Source organism: Medicago sativa, chromosome 6 (assembly GCF_051527215.1).
Source record: "Medicago sativa cultivar Bolivia chromosome 6, Bolivia_mono, whole genome shotgun sequence".
Taxonomy (NCBI): Eukaryota; Viridiplantae; Streptophyta; class Magnoliopsida; order Fabales; family Fabaceae; genus Medicago; species Medicago sativa.
The window spans coordinates 6,873,644-6,899,559 of record NC_140754.1 but is presented as its reverse complement, the minus strand read 5'-3'; the positions used below and the strand labels follow the sequence as shown (position 1 = coordinate 6,899,559).

Here is a 25,916-nt window from a genome sequence, read left to right as displayed (position 1 = left end):
TCATTAAGCTTCTTAGAGAGACATGACTAGAATCATTAAAAAACACATTTATATGATAAAAATGAAATAAATTAGACTTATAGCAAAATAAGCATGTCACAAAGTAATAGTTTATGGAAGAGTTATAAAAGTAAAAGCTCAATGACCTACATGATGATATCATGGAAATAATTAAGGTTGGGTTTTAGTCACAATCACATGCTTTATTCAATGGTAACCGTTAATATTTTTGGATTTTATGTATGGCAGTATATTGAGAAAATTGTAAAGACTTTATCTTATGATGACTTCAATCTATAGAGACCAGGTGTGAAATTTATCCTTTGTTTCAAAATAGAAGGTCACTTGTATATTTGGTTTGATTAAAAATTATTTTTTGAGAGGTAGAGGCAATTATATGGTATTTTTGGATGATCTCCAATATTTTTCTTGAGAGCAGCCTCAAATATTTTGTTCAACTCATATAAATCATTTCTACCAAAAAACAAAACTCATAAATCATTTCTTTGGAATCAAGTTTGCACAATCAATTCTTTCGAATAAACTTTAAACATCATAAAATTTTAAAGTGTAAATTAATCTTTCTTCCCTTCAAAGATAATAATATTACAACTACATCCCCCTCATTTCAAAATATACACAACTCTCCCTTTAAAGATGCTTAATTTAATATTTTAATCTGAATTTATATTTTTTATGTTATCTGCCCCCATAACACCGGTTATTGGCTTTTGTCTTCTGGGCATGGTGTTTATTTTTAATTGTACTTTGACACTTTGTTTTGTTTCTTTGGTAGATACACCTTGTGTTTAGCTTGGTCTCATCCATTTCTTTTTTAATATATTTTTTTTTGTCTTAAAAAAAATTCTCCGTATAATTCATTGAGCATTTTGAAGCCCCAACACAAACACAACAACATTAGCAAAGTGCAATATCTTTTCAACAAAACATGTTAAAAAATAAGAGAAATAATTAACATCAAACTCCACCATGGAATGATATGAAGATGAAATATATGACAAATAAGGCCATTTTGGTAAAATGAAATTTTTTTAACAAGGTTAAACGGAAGTTAACGGAAAATATAAACTCGGATCAAAATATATAATTTTGCATTATGAAGAGAGAATTGTGTATGTTTTGAAAGAAGAGGGGAGTAATTTACTCAAAATTAAAACATGATTTAGAGTCCTTCAAGAGTCTTCGCGATGTATGAAAATATATAAACAATAGAAATCAAATTTACACAAAAAATGTTTATAATTTATACACGTTAACATTAAGTTTAGCTTTGCTTGTCCATTTATTAGAGATAAACATAAGAAATGGATTAGTGATTTTCTAGATCCCTCAAAACATAGAAATGTTTATCTATGTACTTCACTAAATTATTTTCCCTCAAAATATGATTTTCTAACTAGGTCAGCGATGTTCTCTATGTTTGGATTCTTTGTTCAAGCCATCGTGACCGGAAAGGGACCTTTAGAAAACCTTGCTGACCACATCGCTGACCCAGCTAACAACAACGCTTGGGCCTTCGCCACAAACTTTGTCCCGGGAAAGTGAGCAATGACTATACAATAACTATCTAAAAGTTACTAGCTGGCCTATCAGAGTGCTTGTTTCTTATTGTTAATTAATTTAGTGAAATATTTGGTGCATTTGGATCCTTGTTCAAGTTTTGTAAAAATTAAGAGAGTGAAATAAATATTATATTCTGCAAATGAAATGCTTGTGAATGATGATGATATGGTGTTTATGCAAGCTATCATCCCTTTATCAAATCTAATGAAACATGAAAGTATTCTAAGTTATTCTTCCTAAATCTCTACTAGCATGTAACTTTTAATTACATTCTTTTTTTTTTTCTTCCTGAATCACTTGTACTTTTTTGTTAGTATTTTCTGAATCATTTCATTTGTAATGACACTGAAAGTAAGGCTAATCAAAGTAACCACTAAATTCCATTCAAAACCATTTGCAATGAACATTTGATTGAATATAAGTTAGAAAATGGGAAAAGTTGAAATGAACATAAATTTGCTTGTTATATAATCTCCAAAAAAAATGAAATCAGGAAACACTAGCTTTTCAGTTCTCCTAAAAGTGTACTTAAGACCAGGGTTTTAAATAGTGGCCGCAATAACAATTTTGGTCACTTTACAATCCTTAATATTGTGAAGAATCACCGTTAAATACAGTTGATGTGGTCTCAATTGTTGCTGCGTTATAATTTCGGCAACTTAAAAAACTGTAATGGTTAGAGTTTTCATATTCATATGGATGTCCTAGAGGAAAAATACTGACAACTAGAAGTCACCATTGATGGAAATTGTGCTATAGAGTACTAACATTTATGTGTGCAAATAATCTCCTCTTAACCTTTCAAGTTCTTTGTCCAAAGAAAATGATCATAAGCTTGTTCTTTAATTTTTTTTTGAACAAAAGCTTGTTCTTTAATGTGTTCATGTAGTTGTGTAATGAATAAGCTTGTTCTTTACCATTTATGTAGTTGTAAAAACAGAGGTATGAAAAACAGAGGAATGAAAAATAAAGTAGGTTATGCAAATTCTTGATTGGTCTCTTCAGATTGAAGTCATCATAAGATAGAGTTCTATATATATATATATATATATATATATATATATATATATATATATATTATCCAGAAACAAAGAAAAAAGGCACCAATTCTACTACAATTTTCTCAATATATTGCCATACATAAAATCCAAAAATATTAACGGTTACTATTGAATAAAGCATGTTATTGTGACTAAAAACCAACCCTATTTCCATGGTAACATCATGTAGGTCATTGAGCTTTTACTTTTATAACCTTTCCATGAACTATTCCTTTGTGACATGCTTATTTTGGTATAAGCCTAACTTGATTCATTTTTATCATATAAATGTGCTTTTTAATGCTTCTAGTCACGTCTCTCTTTTTTTTTTTTTTTGGTACATCTAGTCACGTCTCTCTAAGAAGCTTAATGATTTCTTGAAAAATTGTGTTGGATGAAATTAATCTACTAAATAGTAAATATTATACAAAGAAACACAACGATAATTATATAAGTTGTGAACAATACACATGCATGTCATTTCATTTCTTTCATGATCGTCATAACATCATCAACATTCATTGGATTGGCACGTTATAATTGTCACAAACTTGAAGAAAAATCTAAATGCAGCGAATATTTCACTTAAAACACGAAATTCACACTCTCGTGTGACCTATTCACTTAACATGGTTTTTTTTTTTTTTTTTATATTTTTTTTTTTTAAGATTTTGTTTACTTTCCGGGGACAAAGTTTGTGGCAAAAGCCCACGCGTTGTTGTTGACGGGGTCAGCAATATGGTCAGCAAGGTTCTCCAGAGGTCCCTTTCCGGTTACAATGGCCTGAACGAAAAATCCAAACATCGAGAACATGGCTAACCTGCCATTCTTGAGTTCTTTCACCTTTAATTCTGCAAAAGCCTCTGGATCATCAGCGAGGCCCAATGGGTCAAAGCTTCCACCTGGGTAGAGTGGGTCGACTACCTCACCAAGAGGTCCACCAGCAATACGGTAACCCTCCACAGCTCCCATTAAGATAACTTGGACAGCCCAAATAGCAAGGATGCTTTGTGCATGGACTAGGCTAGGGTTACCCAAGTAGTCAAGTCCTCCGTCACTAAAGATTTGGGATCCTGCCTTGAACCACACAGCTTCGCCAAATTTCACACCATTGCGAGCCAAGAGCTCAGGGAAGACACATCCCAAGGCACCCAACATAGCCCATCTGCTGTGGATGACCTCGAGTTCACGGTTTTTGGAAAATGTCTCTGGGTCAGCAGAAAGCCCGGCAGTGTCCCAACCATAATCACCGGGAAATTCACCAGTGAGGTAAGATGGAGCTTCACCAGAGAATGGACCCAAGTACTTGACACGGTCTGGACCGTACCATGGACTTCCAGAAGGAACGTTCTTCTTGGTGGTTGTTTTCCTCATGGTGATTCTTCCCATGCCAAGGTCTGGAGTAGAGGGGGAAAGCTTGATTGCCTTCCCAACCATTGTTGAAGAAGAGAGAGCCATTGTTGATGTAGCCATTCTAGTATTTTATTTGCAACTGTTAAAAGCAAATGAATAGTTCTATTGAAAATGAAGAAGATGGTTATTGATGATGCTTGATTATGGCCTATGGATACTATTTATATGTTAAGTTAACATGGAAAACTAGAGGTCCTTATCCTACGAAATCTATATCTTGATTTTCTATTGGTTTGGAGCATTACACTTACTTCTCAAACCACATATATATCATTTTAGAATTATTAATTTTTTTTTTCTTTCAAAAACATATCAAATATCCACAATATGCCAATATGAATATCATGATGTTATACCCTAATTTTGGACCTAAAAATACTAGCTCCATTCTTCTTTTCGTACATTTTAAGTCATTTGAACTGTCCCTGATCAATTACATCTTTCTCTGCATTTCATCTCAATATTACTTGCAAAATTCATGAAAAAGGGTATTTTAGTCATTTCCTATGTTAAAATTTCTTTCAATCTTTAAAAAATTGTTTGAGTCTCTTCAATTGGTTTGAATAAGCCTTTATTTCAATTCTACGTCAAAATCCATTTCAAAAATTGCATTTGAAGTCATTTTGAGTCAGTTCAGCCCCTAGGGGCATTTTAGTCTTTTCATGTGTTAAAACTCTGTTTAAATTCTAAAAATTGTCTCTGAGTCTTTTCATTTGGTTTAAATAAACTCTTGCTTCAATTCCCTTGTTAAAAATCCATTTTTAAATTGCATCTGAGTCGTTTTAAGTCAGTTTAGCCCCAGGGGCATTTTGGTCATTTCACCCAAAATTTTGGCAGAGAGAGGTTACTTTAAAGTGCCTCATTTAAGTAATTGGTTCGTTTTAGTCCATTTTGTGTTTTTTATTGGTTCCACTTTACGTTATTTTCCATTTACCAATTTTAAATTCAATTTTAGTTTAATTTCATTTTAGTCCTAAAGTTTCTAAAATTACATTTTTTGTCCCTCTGTTTCATTTTATTTCTTTTTAGGGTTTTTAGTTTGAATTTTAAGTCCTTTAAGTCAAACTTCAGTTTTAAAGTCCTTTTCTTGTCAATTACATTTCAGTCCCAAAAGTCTTAAAAATTGCAGAGTGGTCCTCAATCATTTTTTTTTCAGGTCAGTCCTTTAAGTTCTAAAATTGCAAAATGGTCCTAAACCACCAAACTCAGCAAGGCCGAGCCAACCCAGTCCAAAGTCCACATGTCAACATTCTATTGGGGTATTAGAACACATGGCAGCCTATATAAGGGCCACATCACCAATTGCACAAGGAGGATCCCAGTCACAAGTTGCCAACTCAAATAAACACGTTTTCATTTCTCTCTCTCCTCTCCAAACCCTAGCCACCGTAACAGAATACCACCACCACCGTAACAGAATACAACCACCACAACAGAATCATAAACCACCGCAACAAACTCTCAAATTATCACCAATTTTCCACCAAATTCATCACCAAGCATACAAAATCAATACGAATTTCTAGAAAATCAAAGCTGAAGCATCCAATTCAACAAAATCCTTTTGAATTAGGTTTGTTCTCAGTGATTTTCTACGAAAATCATCATCATCGAACTGCTTTCTTTCTTCTTGCAATTCAAGTCAAAAGACGATCAGAAGAAGAAGGTTTGAGGAAGAGAAGAAGAGAAATTAAAGAGGAATTGAACCGGCGAAGAAGGAGAAGAAGATTAACCGATTTATTTTCGGTTTCAAAGGTTTCGAATACTTACCAGAAGCTTTCGCAGGATCTGTTCGTTCGAATCTCCAAACAAATTCAGGTAACACGTAAAAACCTTCTCGTTGTTACTTTAAATCTTCATCGAAGGTTCATAGGCCAAAATAAACGGTGAAACAACGTGGATTAACAAGTTCGAAACTTGTTCGTTCGAGAAAGTTTGAAAAGAATTGAAAAAGTTCGATACGAAACCCTCAAAATGTAAATCCTCAAGGATTCACCGTTTATTTTCCAAATCAGAGTTTAAATCCATAATCAGCATAGAAATTAGGTTAGATTAGGGTGTAGTTTCAAGAAGATTAGAAAAAAGTTTGAAACCCTAGAAACCGAAAGTTCAAGTTCCGATCTACGTTGTTTCAGCCATGTTTTCTTAAAAATAACCTTGGATCTGTAAACTAGAGAGGAAGACGAACGTTTCTGGGTGTTTAAATTTAAAAAGTTAGCATCAGTTCGTCGGAGAAGATGAAGATTCCGATGAATCTTCATCTTCCACTGCCGTCCTCCGCCGTCCTCTCCAGTTTCAGGCGAAGTTAGGGTTTAGAGAGAGAAGAGAGAAGAACGAGTGAAGAGAGAGAATGGGAAGTGAGAAATGGATTAGACCGGTCACTAGGCATTTATATAAGCCCTTGGACCGGCCTGGTTCATTTGGTTCGCTTTCCTTCGTTGCCTGGCCGTTGGATCTAGGGTTGATCCATCTGGATCAATCCAACGACCCCTGAATCCCCTGAGAATCCAAGATCCATGCAGGTTTGGGTTGGGCCTAGGCCTCCTTTCTTTTTTTCGTTTTTTTTTGTTGTTTTTTGCTATATACACTTGCTTGTTTGCTGTTTGAGCCCCTGCCTTGCCTAAAATTCTCATAAAAATTCCATGAAATTTTTCATATGCTTTTGATGTTTTTTTCTTGACCATTTGGTGATACTTTTACGTGTTAAACCTTGATAAAAATATGTGTAGCATTTTTTTTATTTGTTTACTAGTTTTTTGTTCAAATTTGTGATTTTCTTGTACATTTTTAAGTCCAAAAATCCTTTAAAAATTCTAAAAATTGTCACATACATTTCTTGATAATTTGGTAGTGTTTTTGTGATGATTTTTGCATATTGAAAATGATAAAAAAATAATGAGTTGATTTTCTTGCTATTTTGTGATACTTTTTTGGGTTAAAAACTTGTGAAAATTGCTTGATTTTAGTTCCAATTTTTTTGATGAAAATTTGTGACCTATACCATGTGATTTTGTGAAGTTTTAACCACTGTTTGCATATGCTTTTGCTGCATGTGTGTGAATTTGGTTTAATTGCTTGGTTTGCAAGTTATGTTTGTGAATAAATGATGCAAATATGCTTAAATATATCATGGATCTTGACTTGAATATGTTCTTATAATTCCCATGTCATTCATTGTAAGTAAACCCCTTTAGAAAATTGTCATGATATGAGGATTATAGGTCATATATTTGTTTGGATGTCATGGTAAATTTCAAGTGTATTTTGCCACTTTTAGCTTAGGAATTTCATTAACTTTTGCCAAGTTTTAGCATTTCTTTTGCTTATAATTTTCAATTCCTATTATTCCTTATGCCACTAACTACCTCATTTCATGTTTCATTCATCCATAAGCATTCCATACTTCATCTACTCCTTCATCTTATTTCTTGCACTTTAAGTTTCACCAAAAATTAGAATGTAAAACCTAGGAATTTTGTAATATTTTTCCTATGCTTTTAAATTCTTGCAAGACCATAGAATGTATCTAGGCCAATGATGTAAAAGACAATGGACTCTAATAATGTACACCGACACAAGCACCGACACATGCACACACCTCACTTTAGATGTATGGCTAGGATATACATGTTTAGATGTATGTTTAGGATTGAATGTTTAGATGAATGCTTAGGATTTACAACTTAGAAAAAATCAATTTTCCAAAAAATATGAACCAACTTCACTCAAATCATTTTTCATAATAAACCTTGGGATCAAAATCCCATTGTATTTTCCTTTTATTTTCTTAATCAAATTTCAATGAATCTTAATCATACTTTGACTTTCCTTTACGAAATAACTAATCAAACCTCACCTTTTCTTAAACTCTCATGCCTTTAAGGCCTCTCTCTCTCATTCTTCAAAATTCCAATTTTCAAACTTAAAATCAACCAATAAAAACAAAAACATTTTTTGGAAGAGAACTACGGTGGATTTGATCCCTTAAAAGGGTACGTAGGCAAGGAATCAAAATTCCTTCAATTCAAATAAAATAAAAATTCAAACACATTATTCTCCCCCCAATTCTTCACTTAGAATACTCTTAGGTGTAAATATCACTTTTCAAATAGCATTTAAAAATAAAGCGCACGCGTAGAAAATAAAGACGGTTCCTATAGGTTACTATAGTCGTTATGGGTGCCTAACACCTTCCCGTAGCGAAAACAACTCCCGGACCTCGATTCTCAAGGGTTTTACTTACTTTTTCCCTTCCCAAGAAAAAATAAGATATCACCGGTTAAAAAGGTTCAAACGTAATCAATGTTTGACACCCGAAAACCAAGATAAAACACATGAAAACTTGTTCCATCCAATAAGAAATTGTCATTAATGATTTCCTGATGGGATAATAATCAATTGATTTACAGAAGAGGGACCACAGTGCACTGGTCCCATTGCTAGTTTCTTCTGTTTGCATCAAAGGAACAAAACAGTAATTATATAATTGGAATCACTTGCAAAATATACACAGAAGGAAGTTAGAAGCTATAACCAATTGTCTATGCATTGTTAGCGATAGTTTTTTAAACGTGATAAATAAATATATCAATAAAAATTTTGCTTTGTTATATTTAAATTGTCTTGTGAAAACTTAATTTAAGTCTTATATATATAATGCCACTCATTTCTTTTATTTTTCATTTGTAACTGTGCAAAATAAATAAATAAATGTTTCAGATGCCGTGTCAAATCATGCAAATTATCCACATTACTCATTACTACTTCAGACTCAAATATAAGCAAAACAATGTATAAAATTGTTGGACTCAAATATAAACAGGTTTTAACTAATGTAAGCACATTTAATGTTACTATTCTAAATATCAATAATGCTAGATGTCCCGAAATATTTTATCCCGACGGCATCGCGAATGATGTGTACTGTTTATGAGTGATGCTATACCTCGCGAGAGGTTTTTTCACGAATTTTCACGATTGCCTTTTTACTATATATTCAACACGCTAGATACAACACACTGCCCATGGTTATTTGGCTCACAATATGGGTAATCTTCAGTTGATGAATGCTTTGTAATGAATACTTTACACGCTGCCCATGGTTAATTTAACACGTTAGATAGGTTTTTTTTGAACAGGAACACGTTAGATAGGTGATGGTTGATAAGATTACCCATATGAGAAAAAACGAGAGCTTTGTAGTGAGTTTGTAGTGAATACTTCAGTTGATGAGTAGTGGGAAGAAGAAGAATGGATAAGGTTGAAGATACAAATCATCCCGACAGGTTCCCGAATATTTGTCAGCCGTTGGATTTGTTTTTATTATTGGAATACATGGGTTATTGAAAAAAGGAGGTGGTACCCACATGGCTATTTTGCACTATCGGGATAATCTCGTGAGATTTGTTTTCGGGAACTCTAGCATTTTCCAAAAATAAATTCACTTGACTATCATCGTTTATAAGTATGAAATTATATATTTTGTTTATATTTGAGTTCAGAGAAAGTAATTAAGAGATGTCGGGATATGGCTAAGAAAATTTATCTTGTGAGTGTGCTCTTTCAATGGAGCTTACAAGGATGCAATGAATATTTTATGTTGTGGTGGCTTGTTTTAGGATTCAGAGGGTCATTAATTGAAGGCGTCTATTCAAAGGATTGACGCTTGTGATGCCATCCATGTCGAAATGTGGGGAATATACACAGGAATGCACATGATTTGCAGACATGGTTTTACTCGTCTTGTAATAGAAAGTGTCTCCAAGCTTCAGATTGATATGGTATCAAGGAAATATAAGCTAGACGGAAACATCCCTATCTTAGGTCATAGAATTCGTGTTCTTAGAAACTTGCAATGAATGGTTTTTTTTTTTCCAAGCACCCTTGGCGCGAAGAAAACGGATGCATTGATTAGTTAGCTAATTCTACATTTTTATTAAAGCTTCCTTGTTTCTTCATTCATGTTACAATCTTGAGATTTTCCAAATATATAAACCAACAAGTCTTTACACTTCAAAGGTTCAATTATTTCATTAAAACTCAAAAGTAAGAATGAAAATTGCATGACCCCTGCTCTATTTTCCTATGCTAGAAAAATAGAAAAATAGAAATTTTATCTTCTGTTGTTATTTCCTCTGTTTTTCTTAAATGTGTATCAACATGCTTGTTTATTCCAGATGAGTAATTTTTCCATTAAAATGAGTTTTTTTATCGATGATTATTGATTATTTTAAATTATTTTGAGTAACGGATGAATTTTTTTTTTTTGAGGTGTATTTTGTTTACTAATATTAATATCTTTCTTCTATTTAACTTTTCAAAGTATATGTTTCTTTGTTCATATGCTACTCTCAAAAAACAATAATTCATCTTGTTCTTCATAGTCAAATCTTTACAATGGAAACTATCAAACAGACACAAACAAAAATGAGAAAATAAGTGATACTAAAGTAATGCTCCACCAAAACTTCTGAAATATCATAGCTAACGTCAGAAAATTTTCATATTGTGGAGTAAAAGAAGTGAAAAACGTGATCTTATTCACCACCAACCTCACTTAAATTATGTATATTTATCATATAAGATTCAAAGTGAATGCATTATTATGCAGTGTTTATTGGAAGATAAAAGAAATCCTTAATTAAGACAGTTTCTTATACTCTTAATTTCCTGCAGAGGACAACAGTAAATAAAGAAAGTATTTAGAAAAAGTGATTGAGAAAGAGATGTATTAATGGTGATATGCTAGTAAATATTTTTGAAGAATAATTTACATTTCTTGCATGATCATCATTAAAATTCATTGCATTGGCACATTAGAATATGTATATCAGTCGCTAAATCGGCACAAACTTGAAGAAAGATCAAAATGCACTGAATATTTCACAAAATTAACAATGCGAAATTCACACTCTCCTTCGACCTAGACACTTAACATAGTTTTTGTTCACTTTCCGGGGACAAAGTTTGTGGCAAAGGCCCATGCGTTGTTGTTGACGGGGTCAGCAATATGGTCAGCAAGGTTCTCTAGAGGTCCCTTTCCGGTTACAATGGCCTGAACGAAAAATCCAAACATAGAGAACATAGCTAACCTACCATTCTTGAGTTCTTTCACCTTCAACTCAGCAAAAGCCTCGGGATCATCAGCGAGGCCCAATGGGTCAAAGCTTCCACCCGGGTAGAGTGGGTCGACTACCTCACCAAGAGGTCCACCAGCAATACGGTAACCCTCAACAGCTCCCATTAAGATAACTTGGCAAGCCCATATAGCGAGGATGCTTTGTGCATGAACTAGGCTTGGGTTACCCAAGTAGTCAAGCCCACCTTCACTAAAAATTTGGGATCCTGCCTTGAACCACACAGCCTCGCCGAATTTGACACCATTGCGAGACAAGAGCTCAGGGAAGACGCATCCCAATGCACCCAACATAGCCCATCTGCTATGGATGACCTCAAGTTCACGGTTTTTGGCAAATGTCTCGGGGTCAGCAGAAAGCCCAGCAGTGTCCCAGCCATAGTCACCAGGAAATTCACCAGTGAGGTAAGATGGAGCTTCACCAGAGAATGGGCCCAAGTACTTGACACGGTCTGGACCGTACCATGGGCTTCCAGAAGGAACGTTCTTCTTGGTGGTTGTTTTCCTCATGGTGACTCTTCCCATTCCAAGGTCTGGAGTAGAGGGGGAAAGCTTGATTGCCTTCCCAACCATTGTTGAAGAAGAGAGAGACATTGTTGATGTAGCCATTGTAGTATTTTATTTGCAACTTAGTTAAAAGAAAATAAATAGCTCTATTGAAAATGAAGAGGATGGTTATTGATGATGCTTGGTTATGGTCTATTGGTACTATTTATATGTTAATTCAACAAGAAAAACTAGAGGTCCTTATCTTATGAAATCTATATCTTGATTTCTATTGGTTTGGAGCATTACTCTTACATCTCAAACCACAAATATATCTCTTCAGAATTATTTTTCAAAAACACATCAAATATCATGAAAAACTTGTTCCATCCAATAAGAAATTGTCATTTATGATTTCTTGATGGGATAATAATCAATAGATTTATAGAAGAGGGACCACATTGCACTGGTCCCATTGCTAGTTTCTTCTGTTTGCATCAAATGAACAAAACAAATTTATTCTCATTATGTATATATATGTAATCACTGCAAAATAAACACACAGGGAAGTTGGATTATACACATGTCCGTACGTACAAATGGCTATAGTACTTTGTACTGATAAGGATATACATATATATGTAAGAATTTTGCTTTGTTAAATTGTCTTGTGAAAACTTGATTAAAATTTTATATAATACCACGGCCTTATTTTATTTTTTTCATTTATAACTGTATAAGAAAATAAATAAATGGAATTATTAGTTAACAGTAGCCAAAATTCAACTCAATAATTTAAAAACCGGAACGAAAGTCAACCCCGTGATTCTCTTAAGTCATGGTTAAATTGGTTCAACCGATCGGTTAAACTGGTTAAGCCAACTGCAATCGAAGCACGATTCAATCTAGTTTTTGGTTCAACCAATTGAGCTGACCAATCCGGCCCAGTTCTAAACACCGACTCAACTATAACTGAATGTGTATCATGAGTGGTAGACATAACTAATTCCAGACATTTTGAGCTGCTATGCCACATTGAAAATGGATCCTCTCGTATATGTGATTTTCACATAATATGTCAAGTATGATCTCTTACTAGAAAGAAACAAATGAAAAATTAAGATGTAATAAATATGTGAGATCACACTTTACTCCCATATGTGAGATTAACACTTGAGAGAATCCAATCATGACCACATTATGCAATTATTTATTAATAGAGATGTCAGGGCCACCAATTGAGACCTAAAATAATTCTAAGACTAGTTTTAAAGATTTTCTTTTAACTGTAGGAGACTTTTTATTTAAAATTGATTTCTTTTATTTTTTTAATTGCTATTTAATTTTTCTCGACATATTTTTTATCTTAATTAAATTTTATATCTTTAAGTTTTGAAAAACTACTTTACATACGTAACTATTATGAAATTTGTAACATTATTATATGAGCAATACATGCATTTGAAAAATATCAAGAAGAATTGGGAAAGATTTGTACTCATGATTTGTTATCTCTAGGAAATTCCTTCCCACATTGTAAACCATGTTCTTTTAAAATGAAGTAATTGGTTGATATGTATAAGAAACAACTATTACTAGTAGTGGATTGGTTCAAGTGGTAAGAAATTTGGACTCTTTAAACAAGTGGTCACGAGTTCGATGAAGAAAATACAATTGGAAAGAGAGAACTCATCTTATGTGCCTTCGATAAAGATTAATCACTTGAACGATAGTGGAAATTTCGTAAAAGCAATCCATTTGAAATGTTTCATTTTTTAGGGAATCTAGATTCTATATACAATAGCAATTTTTTTAGCAAAAGTTATAGCATTTTTAAAATCACTTGCTGTCTCTATATTCTACACACACAAAATCAAAAACTAAAATAGACATTTGTTTATTTTATATTAACATTGATACACATATTATTTGATTGAAAAATTACAATTGTTTTCTTAAACTTATCAATAAGCAGACAAGGAATAATGCAGACAATAAAACTACACAATACTTTGGCATTTCATTAGGTCTGGTAAAGTGTTGATAAATTGCATTATCATCATTCACATAATCACATTCATTTCACTCTCTTAAAAAGTACAAACATTAAAAAATCTAAATGCACCATATATTTCTCAAAACATACAACAATAAGCAATTCACAATGTGATATTCAAGTTAGTGAATTCTCATTGTTTGCTTCAGAAGTCACTTCTCATTGCTATGGGGAGTTTTGGCTCACTTTCCAGGGGCAAAGTTTGTGGCATAGGCCCATGCATTGTTGTTAACTGGGTCCGCAAGGTGGTCAGCAAGATTCTCTATAGGTCCTTTCCCGGTAACAATAGCTTGAACAAAGAATCCAAACATAGAAAACATGGCTAATCTACCATTTTTGAGTTCTTTCACCTTCAACTCTGCAAAAGCCTCTGGGTCGTCAGCGAGGCCTAATGGGTCAAAGCTACCACCTGGGTAAAGTGGGTCGACCACCTCACCGAGAGGTCCACCAGCAATGCGGTAACCTTCGACAGCTCCCATTAAGATAACTTGGCAAGCCCAGATAGCAAGGATACTTTGTGCATGGACTAGACTTGGGTTACCCAAGTAGTCAAGCCCACCCTCACTAAAGATTTGGGATCCTACCTTAAACCACACTGCCTCACCGAATTTGACACCATTGCGAGCCAAGAGCTCGGGGAAGACACATCCCAAGGCTCCCAACATAGCCCATCTACTATGGATGACCTCGAGTTCACGGTTTTTAGAGAAGGTCTCTGGATCAGCTGAAAGTCCGGCAGTGTCCCAACCATAGTCACCGGGAAATTCACCAGTGAGATAAGATGGAGCTTCACCAGAGAATGGACCCAAGTACTTGACACGGTCTGGACCATACCATGGGCTTCCAGAAGGGACGTTCTTCTTGGTGGCTGTTTTCCTCATGGAGATTCTTCCCACTCCAAAGTCTTGGGTGGAAGGGGAAAGCTTGATTGCCTGCCCAACCAATGATGAAGAAGAGAGAGACATTGTTGAAGCAGCCATGGTAGTATTTTAGTGTTTACTAAGTAAACAAATGAATATTTTTATTGGCAATGTTGATGATGGCTATATTAAATGTGTTGGGTTATGGTGATATTTATTTATATGTTGTTTCAACAAGATAAAATAAAAGTCTATATCTAATGAAATCTATGTATCTTGGTTTCTATTGGTTTTGAGCATTACAGTTGCTTCTCAAACCACATATCACTTTAGAAATTATTTTCTTCTTTTCCCAAACATATCAAATATCGTCAATAATAGTATATATTAATATCATTAAATACCTCTTCCATCCAATAAGAATTTGCCAATTTTAATTTCTGGATAGGATAGTCAATAATGTACAAATTCATACATAACGGTATAAAATCATGTGTTGTGGAAGAGGGACCACATTGCATATTGGTCCCATTGCTAGTTAATGTGTGGTGTGTGTTGCATCAAAAGGACAAAGCATATTTCTTTTTTGGCTCAATGGATAAAACACATTTACCCTAATATTATGTCATTATACCATATTCTACCGTTTATTTTTGGAAGCAAATGCAACAAAACAAAAAAACACATCAAATCCATGCTCTCTTGTTTTAGCTAACTAATCAAGTAGTTTCCCTCTTTTTTTTTTTTGAGCATTGCTATTTATCTAGAGAGATTTTATCAAGAATTGATCAAGAAAAAGTCTAAGCCAATTAAATTTCATGCTGGCCGAAAATCAAGGGAGGTAATGTGGTATATTTAAGGAATGGCGTGGAGCAATTACACTGTCTAGATGTTTTCTTGAAAATTTCCTTCGCTATATATATCATTGTGGTTTTTTTTATTATCATGTGCACATATTTAGTTGCTAGTACTTGTCTTGTGAAGAAGGTATCTTGATATTTTGCTTCATTTTATTGTGAAACATGTAGCTTGTAAAAAAATGAAAATAATGAGATAAATAAATTAATTAAAATAAACTTATCTTATTATATGTTTTGTAAAGTAAAAATAATGAGATTAATAAGAAAATCCATGTATATGATCAGTTTATTTGCTGCCAATTCACTATCACAGAAGTACTTGGCTCTCCAATGTACACTACATATATTTCCACGACCATATGACATTTGGACGTCCTATAAGGCTAATTACCAAGTTGGTTGTGAGCTATCTAGCTTTTTGTTTAAAGAGTTGAACTATCTCTCAAATGGACGGTTCTATAAATCGAAACCAATATTTTTTTTTATAGGCGAGTCGTGTTTATATGAATTCTCTCAATATCATCTTTACCTAATTTTAATCTGCTTTAAGAATATTTATATTTTTTTTAGTTAAATAGATTGAATGTAATTTGGGTTGAACCGGTGGACATTCGAATAGACTTTTCAAACATTTATTTATATCCATCTTTCATGATTCTTTTTTACTGGACCTGTCACATTTTCTAAGATAAAATTCAAACTCATCCTTCAAATAGCATAATATCAGCATCTAATTTTATTATTTTATCAAAATATTGTTGTTTGTCTTTATTATATTACATTTTGTGTTCGAAAATTGATCCTTATTCATTTCAGATAGACTTGCTTGGTCCTAACCCTGGATTATTTTGATTTGGACACACATACATGAAAAAAGATAAAAGAAAAATAAATTAAATAATATATTTTTTGAATTATTAATTGATATGTATGTTTATATGTGTGTGTCCAAATTATTTATATTTGTGATTGTGTTCAAGCAAGTGTTGCTCTATTCATTGATGGTTTATTTGATAGGAAAGGAAATTAAACTACGAAATAAGCTTAGTGCTTAGAGGTACAACCACCTTTGGCATCATATGAGCATCAGAAAAACAGAAGATACACATATTTATTTGCTTTTCTATAAATATATAACGGATGGAAGTTCTCCATGAAGGGAGGTTCGGAATAGCAACGATCTCATGTAAAATATGATGAAATATAAATTGATAAAATATGAAAAATTAAAATAATAAAACTTCACTGGTTTAAAACATCATTATACTGTATTCATTAAATCACAATATGATTTTACTTTATTTTGTTAGTTTCGAATCCATAATGAAGGTGACAGATGCGATCACAAGTGACATGAGATTTTGGAAGAATTAGTTAGGCAATACTTTGGTAATTCATTATATTTAACAAAGTGTTGATAGCTTGCATAATCACATTCACATTCATCACTCCCTTGTTTTGGTAAAACCATTCATTTCAATTACTTAATTTGTACAAACTTAGGAAAAAAAAATAAGATGTAATGCACCATGTATTACAAAATATAACATAAAAACAAATTCAAACTTTAATATTCAAGTCATTCACTTCTGATTTGGTGTAGTAATTTCTTATTTTCCAGGAGCAAAGTTTGTGGCGTAAGCCCAAGCATTGTTGTTAACTGGATCAGCAAGGTGGTCGGCGAGGTTCTCGATGGGTCCCTTTCCGGTCACAATGGCTTGAACGAAAAATCCAAACATAGAGAACATAGCCAACCTACCATTTTTTAGTTCTTTCACCTTCAACTCTGCAAAAGCCTCGGGATCTTCGGCAAGGCCCAAGGGGTCAAAGCTACCACCTGGGTAGAGTGGATCGACTACCTCACCGAGAGGTCCACCAGCAATACGGTAACCCTCCACAGCGCCCATTAAGATAACTTGGCAAGCCCAAATAGCAAGGATGCTTTGTGCATGGACTAGACTTGGGTTACCCAAGTAGTCGAGTCCACCCTCACTAAAGATTTGTGATCCTGCCTTAAACCACACAGCCTCACCGAATTTGACACCATTGCGAGATAAGAGCTCAGGGAAGACACATCCCAAGGCACCCAACATAGCCCATCTACTGTGGATGACCTCGAGTTCACGATTTTTGGCAAATGTCTCTGGGTCAGCAGAGAGTCCAGCAGTGTCCCAACCGTAGTCACCAGGGAATTCACCGGTGAGGTAGGATGGGGCTTCACCAGAGAATGGGCCCAAGTACTTTACACGGTCTGGACCGTACCATGGGCTTCCAGACGGAGCAGACTTCTTGGTGGTTGTTTTCCTCATTGTGACTCTTCCCACCCCAATTTGAGTGGATGGGGAAAGCTTCATTGCCTTCCCGACAAATGATGAAGAAGAGAGAGACATTGTTGAGGCAGCCATTTTAGTATTTTATTGCTTACTAAGTAAACAAATGAAGCTCAATTGGCAATGTTGAGGATGGTTATCTAATTAGGTTATATGGCTATTTATAGTTGGGTTTCATTGAGCAAAACTAAAGGTCTATATCTTATGAAATCTATATCTAAGTTTCTATTGGTTTGTAGTATTTCTTTGCTTCTCAAACCACATATCTTTTAGAAATTATTTTCTTTCATTATAAAATATATCAAATATCCAAAGTATGTGATGATAATATCATCATTAAATACGTCTTTCATCCAATAAAAATCTGTCAAATATGATTTCTGGATAGGCTAATCAATAATGTACAAATTCATACATACTATATTGGTCCCACTGCTAGTTTGTGGTGTGTGTTGCATCAAATTAATGCACAACATTTTTTTCTTCTTTTTGCTCAATGGAACAAGACAGTTTTATCCTTTTAGAGTTAAAAAACAAGTTTATCCTTTTGTATGTCATTATGCCATATATTGATATATATTCTATTATTATTGGAAGCAATGCAAAATAGCCACACAATGAAGTTGGAAGCTACAACCATACATGATCTCTGCATTACTTTTGATTGTGGGAACAATAGTTTCTATAATACTTGTCATGTTTGCTCTCAACAAAAAAAGCTTATAATACTTGTCTTGGGAAAAGGATATCTATGGGATTTTGCTACTTGTCATGTGAAAAGTATACTTTAAGTCTAAGACAATATAATATAGGTAAGGAAAAAAATGCATGTACAAAAATCAAAAGTGAACTTGATGAAGATTAAAAATAAAATGAATAGAACGGAGGTGTAGAAAACCACTTTCTGAATAAGCTCGTTTACCAAAAATATTGAAAGGGATAAAATTAACATGTAAGAAGTTAATAAAAATGAAATTGAAAAAGAAGAAAGGGTATAAGATAAAAGTTAAATATGAAAATATTCTCTATAAATAAAAATTATCAATTTTTAGAGACGTTTTAAATAGAGTTGTCATATAGGTTGACCTGATCTGCATCATATTAATAAATTAGTGTGCATAAATAGACCAAATCAATTTGATCTACTTACTATACGAACTCTAAATATTAATCCAAATTCAAGCATTTTGAACTACGTGGAGTCAAGGATATTGCTCTTTAGACACTCCGGGGATGCCCTTAGGCACCCCGAAGTGACGTTTTCACCCCCAACGAAAGTTAAATACCATTTTATCAAGTTAGCGGTAGTTAACTGTCACTCGCACAAACTAGCGGTAGTTATAACTGCGTTCAGCTCATATACCAGAACATAACAACAACTCCCACATATTTGAGTAAAACATGTAGGTCTTCATATGTCCGACCATTTTGCAAACCATCCTCCACCATCCTGACACTAATGATGATATGCAGTGAATCCAAAGTATTCCTAACATACCCTCCTTAATAATTATCTCCTAATTCTTCGTCCAATGGGGTTTTCCTCGGGAGAAAATCTTGTGTGGACCAGGACCAAAATTTTTGGTTTGGTCACACACACAAGAATTTGCCTTCTCTCTCTTCTCCATTTTCTCTCTCTTCTCTCTTCTCTCTCTTCTCTCTTCTCTCTTTGTGTGTGACCAAACCAAAATTCTTGGTCCTGGTCCACACAAGTGTTTCTCTCTCCTCGGTTGGGGGAAGTATCTTCAGGTAAAATACCTTATACAATCCGGACACGTATCCCGGTACGTGCTGCCGTGGGTCCTCCACCTTCGGATCCCTACCAATCTCAGGTATGATGTGAGGAAGGAAATCTATGAAAGTTTGAGCTACATGGTATGTTTTGTTCATTTTCTATAAACCACATCACATAATCATTAACACTTATCAATAATATATAAACACCAAGTTATTTGTAGTTTACTACAACGTGGAAAACCTAATTTACTTAGGGCCCGAGTTGATGTCAGATTGTCTAACTTGAAAGATCAGTTGGACCAAATTCATCGTCGACTCAACCATAGAGACGCAAGGAAGGTGGAGAATATTGAGTATCGTTGTTCATCGACCGACTCAGATGAAATCGTCCAGTCCACCCATATGAAACTCAGGAACGACGACGATATGATAACCATGTTCTCAATATTTGACTAGTACATATAATTCTAAAAGATTGATCAAGTTGGATGCTTCCTTGGTCAGATCTTTCAAATTATAGGAGTATGGATGCTTCCTTAGTTAGGATTTAGTGTGACTTTTTTTTTTTGACAAAAGTTTAGTGTGACTTTTTCTTTTTGAACTATACCATTTATAAATTTTATCCACAATTTAATCATTCTTTATTAGATAATAAAATTTTCTAAATCTCTATACTTTTATATAAAAAATACTACTTTTTGGTGTAATAATTTTTTATTCTAATTTGAATCATCCCTTTAACCTTTTTTTTGTTTTATCATGTTATCATTCTTTATCAATCAAATAACTTAAGTTTTTAAGTAATTTGCTAAAATCATACAACTATTCTATTTATTGATAAAAGCATAAAGATGAGCACATGATTAACTTTTTTTTGGGTGTAATATTTGATAGAGTATTGTAGCAAAAAAAAAATATATAGTAGAGTTAGCGTGTTCATGTGCATTTTTGGCACAAATGAAGACATAATGAACACATGGTTCATTGTATATATTGGATATGTGACATGCATTTTTAGTTTCGTTCATGCATTGAGAATGAAAATTTCTACGTGATCATATCCTTTCATCTTTGCCTCTTCGAATTCATGAAGTATTGTATTTTCACGTCGCCACATGCAAATGATTTTATAGACTATAGTCTCTAAATTTCATTAGAGAGCCTAAAAATATGATATGATTTTACACTCTAATGTGTGTGAAAGTGATGAACAAAATGTCCCATTTGTCTGCAGTTTTAAATTCATTCTTACACGGAACAAATTTACACTCTTCCATTTAATTATGTGCTAGCTAATAGTATTGCTTATCCAAAACCATGAAAGCTAACTTTAATTTATTTTTTATTTAATTTGTTTTATACAAAGTAATTAATTATTTAACTTGTTATCGACTTCTTAAAAGCAGCCAAGATATAAGTCTACAGTCTCTAAACAGCAATCTTATTGTGCTTTGTTTTAACTTTTTCAACCTTTTCAACTATATGCTCCAAAAACAAAACTACAAGAAATTTCCCAATATTGTTTAGAATATAATACTATTTGCTTTTCTTTTTCAAACTCTTTCCTCTTGTACATTTTTTTAACTTCGTATGAGTATTTTTCCAACACTCCTAAAATGTTTATACTTGATATAGTAGCTATATATGTCATTAAGATTTGTGACAAGGAAAATGAAATAAGATATCTATATAAATAATAAAACAAGCATAAAATAAAAATAAAAAATTATTGTTATATGAACATAGTATACTATTCAACTAGATATGTTACATGAAGATAATATATATAAAAATCCTAAATAAAATACAACAAATTTTTTGCTAAGCCCTTGGAAATATTTTTGTATCTATTTTTCGTTGTACATGACCTTATCATATATAAACACTACACGCCTATTATACATTTTGTATTCTTTTTCTATGTTCCTGCAGGGTAGTACTGGTTTTTAAATGTACATATAAACAAACAAAACATGTATATTTACAAGTAAAATCACAACCAATTAAAATGGTAATGATTTTATTGGTAAATATACTAATTGGTAAAAATGATAATCAACCACACTATAACTATAGCTTGCTATAACCAGTACCTAACTACCCCTATAAATTTCCCCCAATTTGGTTTAAGTATATGTTTGGTACATTAATTTGACACATAAATCCAAACATATTATCCTATGTGTAACATTTACTAGTGACATGGGTTGTGGACATTTAACTAGTGCAAGTCCCATGTGACACTAGTCCTCAAAGCATCAAAACTTGGAGACAAATTGAATGGAAATTCAGTTGTTCTTCCAAGATTTTCCCATTGATTAAGCTGCATTTGATCTTGAATATTCACAACGTTTGGTTGCATATCTTGAGGTAAACTAATTGAAAAGCCATTATATTGATTATTTGCATCTTCAAAACCAATATAGTTTGTGTTGGAAAGAATTGAACTATCATCAATTGTGCACTTTGTGGAACCATTGGCTTCAAGTGTGTAGAACATTAGGTTATCAATAATGTCTCCATTAGGAACAGGAATTTGTGAGGATTTGGAAATTGTGTTGATGTTGTTGATAGGTTTGTAATTTGGAAAATCTGAAGCTGAGAAGTTGGCATTGGAGACTTGTTGTAGCTCATGCTTGTTGCTACAAAATTTAATGGATAAAATTATTAGGCACATTGATATATAAATTTGTAGTGAGTAGTACCGGCAATACTAACTCTAACACTATTTTTCCGATGTTATCTCTCTTATTAGGTCAAATTCATGCAGAATCCATAATTTTTTGTAGGTCCTTTTTCAAAATTGTGGGACCACATGAGTTTCACTCAATTAAAACTTCTAATGTTAAAAAGAGAGTTTTAGAGTAAGTTTGCAATCACTTAATACTTTATTTTTAAATATACATCAAAATTGTTATCTACGATTTTTCATATTATGAAAATATTGATGATTTTCTTATTTAAGTGTCAATAAAAATATTTCTTCTCATACAAGCAACTAAATAATTTATTCAACAATTCATTTCTCATTTGACTTAATTTGCATCTAATTCTTTATAAGATAAATAAGTAAATTAGATATTATAGTAGTACTGATAAAATATTATTGAAAACTTCCAACACTTACATTTGTAAGTTTGTTCCTGCTGATGATCCATGTTCTGTTGTTGTGCATGAGATATTATTTTCTGAACAGAATTGGTTGATGTTTGTAGTTTGTGTGAGTAATTCATTAACCATGCTTCCTGGTAACTGGGAGATCCAAGGGTGAGACAATGCTTTTTGTACCATGGAAAGGGAATTGGTTTTCTTGAAGATCCTACAGATTGCCCATGAATCCTGAAAAATTCATAAAGGACTAATCAAAATTGGAATGTAGAACAAAACTTAACAATGTTCATTTAATAACATTAGCTAAAATGTAATATTTTTTTCATTTGATTTAGTAAAATGTAATATTTTTTTCATTTGATTTAATAGATGAGTGATTACTCATTGTTTATTCCAAATGTAAAAATTGGAAGAAAAAAAAATTATTGTTCTTATTTTCATACTATGTTTTTTTAAAGGAAACAATAGAGTGCATGGACATCAAACAGCAGAAAAGACATCTCAACTAGGTTGGTACCTCCAAACCATCATCTATCATTTACAGCACTCTAAAATTTTATACTATGTTGAATCATTTTAGATTAATGCATGTATTTAAGTATCTAGAAATTTTATTAAATGGTGTAACTTAAAACTAATTTTGACTTATAATATTCTACAATAAAATTATCTAGTAAAAATATATTAAATAGTAAAAATGAGATAGGTGGTATGAAAATACTAAAACACTTACATTTGGAGAGAAACTTTTATCTGAAAACTTTTTAGGAGGAGTGTTTGAATCTGAAATGCATGGTAACCTAAACTCATGCATCATCCAATCAGTTTTCATCCCTTTGGCAGCTCTACCCTTATAGAAGACAAGTGACTTCTTCAAACCAATGCATTTTCCATCTGATGAGTATATAGGCCTATCAGTTCCAGTTGCCTTCCAAAATCCAGCTCTTGTAACTCTATTAGGTCTTGAACTGTTTCTATATTTTCTGTCCCTTGGACAATAGAAATACCATTCTTTTTCACCACTACTTGCTAGCTCTTCTTGTTTACAAAAATAAAATGAAGTTAACATTTTTTGGTCAATAAAATAGTTTCATATTTTATGTTTTCAATTTAATTGGTAAATAAGATAGAATATAGGTTCAATAATTCTCTTGTCATTTTCTTGTACAATTTTTAAAAACTGATTCAACATTTTTATGAAATTCAAAAATACTATGATTAAAAAAAATGAAATTTTTTTTTTTGGTTACAAAAAAAAATGAAATTCAAAAATACCAAAACATCATTTTCTTATCCATTTTAATCTTCATCTTTTATAAAATTAAACATAGTCTTTTTTGGTCCTTGCAAAGAAATTAATTAAAAATACCATATTTTTATAAAAGATATATATGGGCTAATGAATAAAAAATTTGTAGGGATCAAAATTTAAAATGTAAACTGATTATTTTCTTCAATTAAACAGAACCTTAATATTTAAAATTTTGTGTTCACTTTTTAGAACAATATTAGAAAAAGGAAAATGGGTTTTATGTTAAAACAAGAGAAAGCTAGAAAATATTAAGTTTGTGTTATAAGAATTCTTACTTGGAAGGTCCCATGGATCATGTTTGTAAATATCCACTTGCTTAATAAGTTCAATAGGAAGAGATTTTTGCTGAATTTTTCTCTTGAGGTAAAAACCAACAAGCTCTTCATCTGTGGGATGAAAACGAAAGCCAGGCATCAAATCATCAACCTTGTTAATATCCATCTCAGTTCTTTCCTCCATGTTGTTCAAGTACCAAATGAATAGATAGAAAGTGATTTCAAGATGTCAATATTTCTATGGAATCTGCAAAGAGTTTGAGGCTAGTTAGTGATAATTAAATATGAGACATTATTATTATTATTATATGGAGTATTTGGTTATACTCTTTGCATGTGCATGGAAACACGAATTTGCCTCAATCAAGATTCCACACACTTACAAAGTTAGTGATTCAGAGTCTTTGGATTAAAATCAGACAATGATTTGCCATAAAATTAAAGATTCCATGTGTTCACATTGTTGACAACTTAGAGCAGAGAAGGATTCTAGATTTTTTTAATGGGATAAATTTATATTTTATAAATACTTATATAAAATGCATTAAATTATAAACAATAAAATTAATATGACGACGTCATCATTATTATTAATTAAATATAATGATCCTGCAAAATTATAATATACATTCAAAATATTGAAGATAGTTTAAAATCGACAAATTATAATTATTCGTATTTATAATTTAAAAGTATTTGTAACACTGTCAAATACATTTATATGTGTATGTGACCAAACAAACATTTAATGGTAACCAAAAAAAAAAAACAAACATTTAATAATTTTTTTCTTGATACTGTTGTGGGGCCAACACTTAGTTTTAAGTAGAGAAAAATTAAATTATTGAATGACTGATATTAAAATATAGTGTGGAGAGTTGCCCCAAGTTAATCCATGTACATATGTCCCTTACTCTGAGTCTTTGGATTAAGATTATACATCTTTCATCTCGAGTTTTCTTTTAAAGCTAATTTGCAAGCTTAAAATCAGAGTCGTCTCATCTTGATTCAAACAAAGTTATATGAGTGAATTCAAATTCAAGGAAACAAAACAAAGTTGTACTTTGCACTTTTTGGAAAATCAAACTCATTTTTAATATGCTATTCTTAAATACAATAAATGAGAGAGAGTAGAAGTTAAAAGCTCTTAAAGAAGTTTCAAGATATGCTAACTCACAGTGTGTGTAAAGCTTAGTTCAAGACCACTATATGCCTCCCAAGAAGCTGTATATTTCCAAAGTTTTTGCCTCCAAATGAAGATAGAGTGAAATTTTGATGAAAATTAAGATGACTTTGGTGGTGAAAGCTTATGACAAGAAGTTATTTAATCAAGATGTTACTCAAGTCAAGCAAAAGTAAACTCTTCGATGTATAATTCTTTACATCCTCACCCAATATATATATTGTTATTTGTGAATGACATAATTTAGGATTAGAAGAGACTACAAAACTAGTAGCTTTCTAATTATTTAATTATTATATTGTGATATTATTCCATTTTCACACTTTGATGATGTTCATAAACAGTTCATCTAATCTTCAACAAATCAAAGACAAACACAAAATGACAAGGCAACCTTCTACATAATTATTATTTAATTTTCTATGATATTTAATCCTGTTTTGGATTTTCTTTGGTACGTAAAATAATAAAAGGACCCACTGAAATTATATTATAACATTAATGTAGTTTTCAATCTGATTAATTCTCTCCTTA

The 25,916-nt window shown here is 32.4% G+C and overlaps 5 protein-coding genes across 6 annotated transcripts; all 5 read right to left on the bottom strand.

Annotated features, from left to right (window-relative positions):
• Positions 1–3,070: 3,070 nt before the first annotated feature.
• On the bottom strand, positions 3,071–4,177 carry LOC146912427 (chlorophyll a-b binding protein 3C, chloroplastic-like). Its single transcript, XM_085720501.1, has one exon. The coding sequence runs from the start codon at positions 4,095–4,097 to the stop codon at positions 3,300–3,302; it is 798 nt and encodes a 265-aa protein (XP_085576627.1). The 5' UTR covers positions 4,098–4,177; the 3' UTR covers positions 3,071–3,299.
• A 6,614-nt stretch (positions 4,178–10,791) lies between these two features.
• LOC146912426 (chlorophyll a-b binding protein 3C, chloroplastic-like) lies at positions 10,792–11,858 on the bottom strand. Its single transcript, XM_085720500.1, has one exon. The coding sequence runs from the start codon at positions 11,779–11,781 to the stop codon at positions 10,984–10,986; it is 798 nt and encodes a 265-aa protein (XP_085576626.1). The 5' UTR covers positions 11,782–11,858; the 3' UTR covers positions 10,792–10,983.
• Positions 11,859–13,653: 1,795 nt separating this feature from the next.
• LOC146912425 (chlorophyll a-b binding protein 40, chloroplastic-like) lies at positions 13,654–14,761 on the bottom strand. The gene has a single exon (XM_085720499.1). The coding sequence runs from the start codon at positions 14,692–14,694 to the stop codon at positions 13,897–13,899; it is 798 nt and encodes a 265-aa protein (XP_085576625.1). The 5' UTR covers positions 14,695–14,761; the 3' UTR covers positions 13,654–13,896.
• A 2,129-nt stretch (positions 14,762–16,890) lies between these two features.
• On the bottom strand, positions 16,891–17,898 carry LOC146912424 (chlorophyll a-b binding protein 3C, chloroplastic-like). Its single transcript, XM_085720498.1, has one exon. The coding sequence runs from the start codon at positions 17,837–17,839 to the stop codon at positions 17,045–17,047; it is 795 nt and encodes a 264-aa protein (XP_085576624.1). The 5' UTR covers positions 17,840–17,898; the 3' UTR covers positions 16,891–17,044.
• A 3,316-nt stretch (positions 17,899–21,214) lies between these two features.
• LOC146912423 (putative NAC domain-containing protein 94) lies at positions 21,215–25,568 on the bottom strand. 2 transcript variants are annotated; one of them, XM_085720495.1, is made up of 5 exons: positions 25,377–25,568; positions 24,200–24,446; positions 23,346–23,650; positions 22,629–22,840; positions 21,215–22,143 (listed from the first exon to the last, which is right to left on the bottom strand). In XM_085720495.1, exons 2-5 carry the CDS (start codon positions 24,381–24,383, stop codon positions 21,723–21,725), a joined length of 1,122 nt encoding a protein of 373 aa, XP_085576621.1. In that variant the 5' UTR covers positions 24,384–24,446; positions 25,377–25,568; the 3' UTR covers positions 21,215–21,722. The 2 variants fall into 2 exon arrangements, with proteins under 2 accessions (XP_085576621.1, XP_085576622.1); XM_085720496.1 differs by having other exon boundaries at positions 23,346–23,647.
• Positions 25,569–25,916: the final 348 nt, after the last annotated feature.

What these genes read in the sequence shown, in the direction of transcription:
- LOC146912427 (XM_085720501.1), bottom strand. Translation starts at nt 4,097, where the DNA reads ATGGCTACATCAACAATGGCTCTCTCTTCTTCAACAATGGTTGGGAAG.
- LOC146912426 (XM_085720500.1), bottom strand. Translation starts at nt 11,781, where the DNA reads ATGGCTACATCAACAATGTCTCTCTCTTCTTCAACAATGGTTGGGAAG.
- LOC146912425 (XM_085720499.1), bottom strand. Translation starts at nt 14,694, where the DNA reads ATGGCTGCTTCAACAATGTCTCTCTCTTCTTCATCATTGGTTGGGCAG.
- LOC146912424 (XM_085720498.1), bottom strand. Translation starts at nt 17,839, where the DNA reads ATGGCTGCCTCAACAATGTCTCTCTCTTCTTCATCATTTGTCGGGAAG.
- LOC146912423 (XM_085720495.1), bottom strand. Translation starts at nt 24,383, where the DNA reads ATGGAGGAAAGAACTGAGATGGATATTAACAAGGTTGATGATTTGATG. An exon ending in TGATCCATGGGACCTTCCAA is followed by an intron (nt 23,651 to 24,199) that starts GTAAGAATTCTT and finishes TTTGTAAACAAG; the next exon opens with AAGAGCTAGCAAGTAGTGGT. An exon ending in ATAAAAGTTTCTCTCCAAAT is followed by an intron (nt 22,841 to 23,345) that starts GTAAGTGTTTTA and finishes TGAATTTTTCAG; the next exon opens with GATTCATGGGCAATCTGTAG.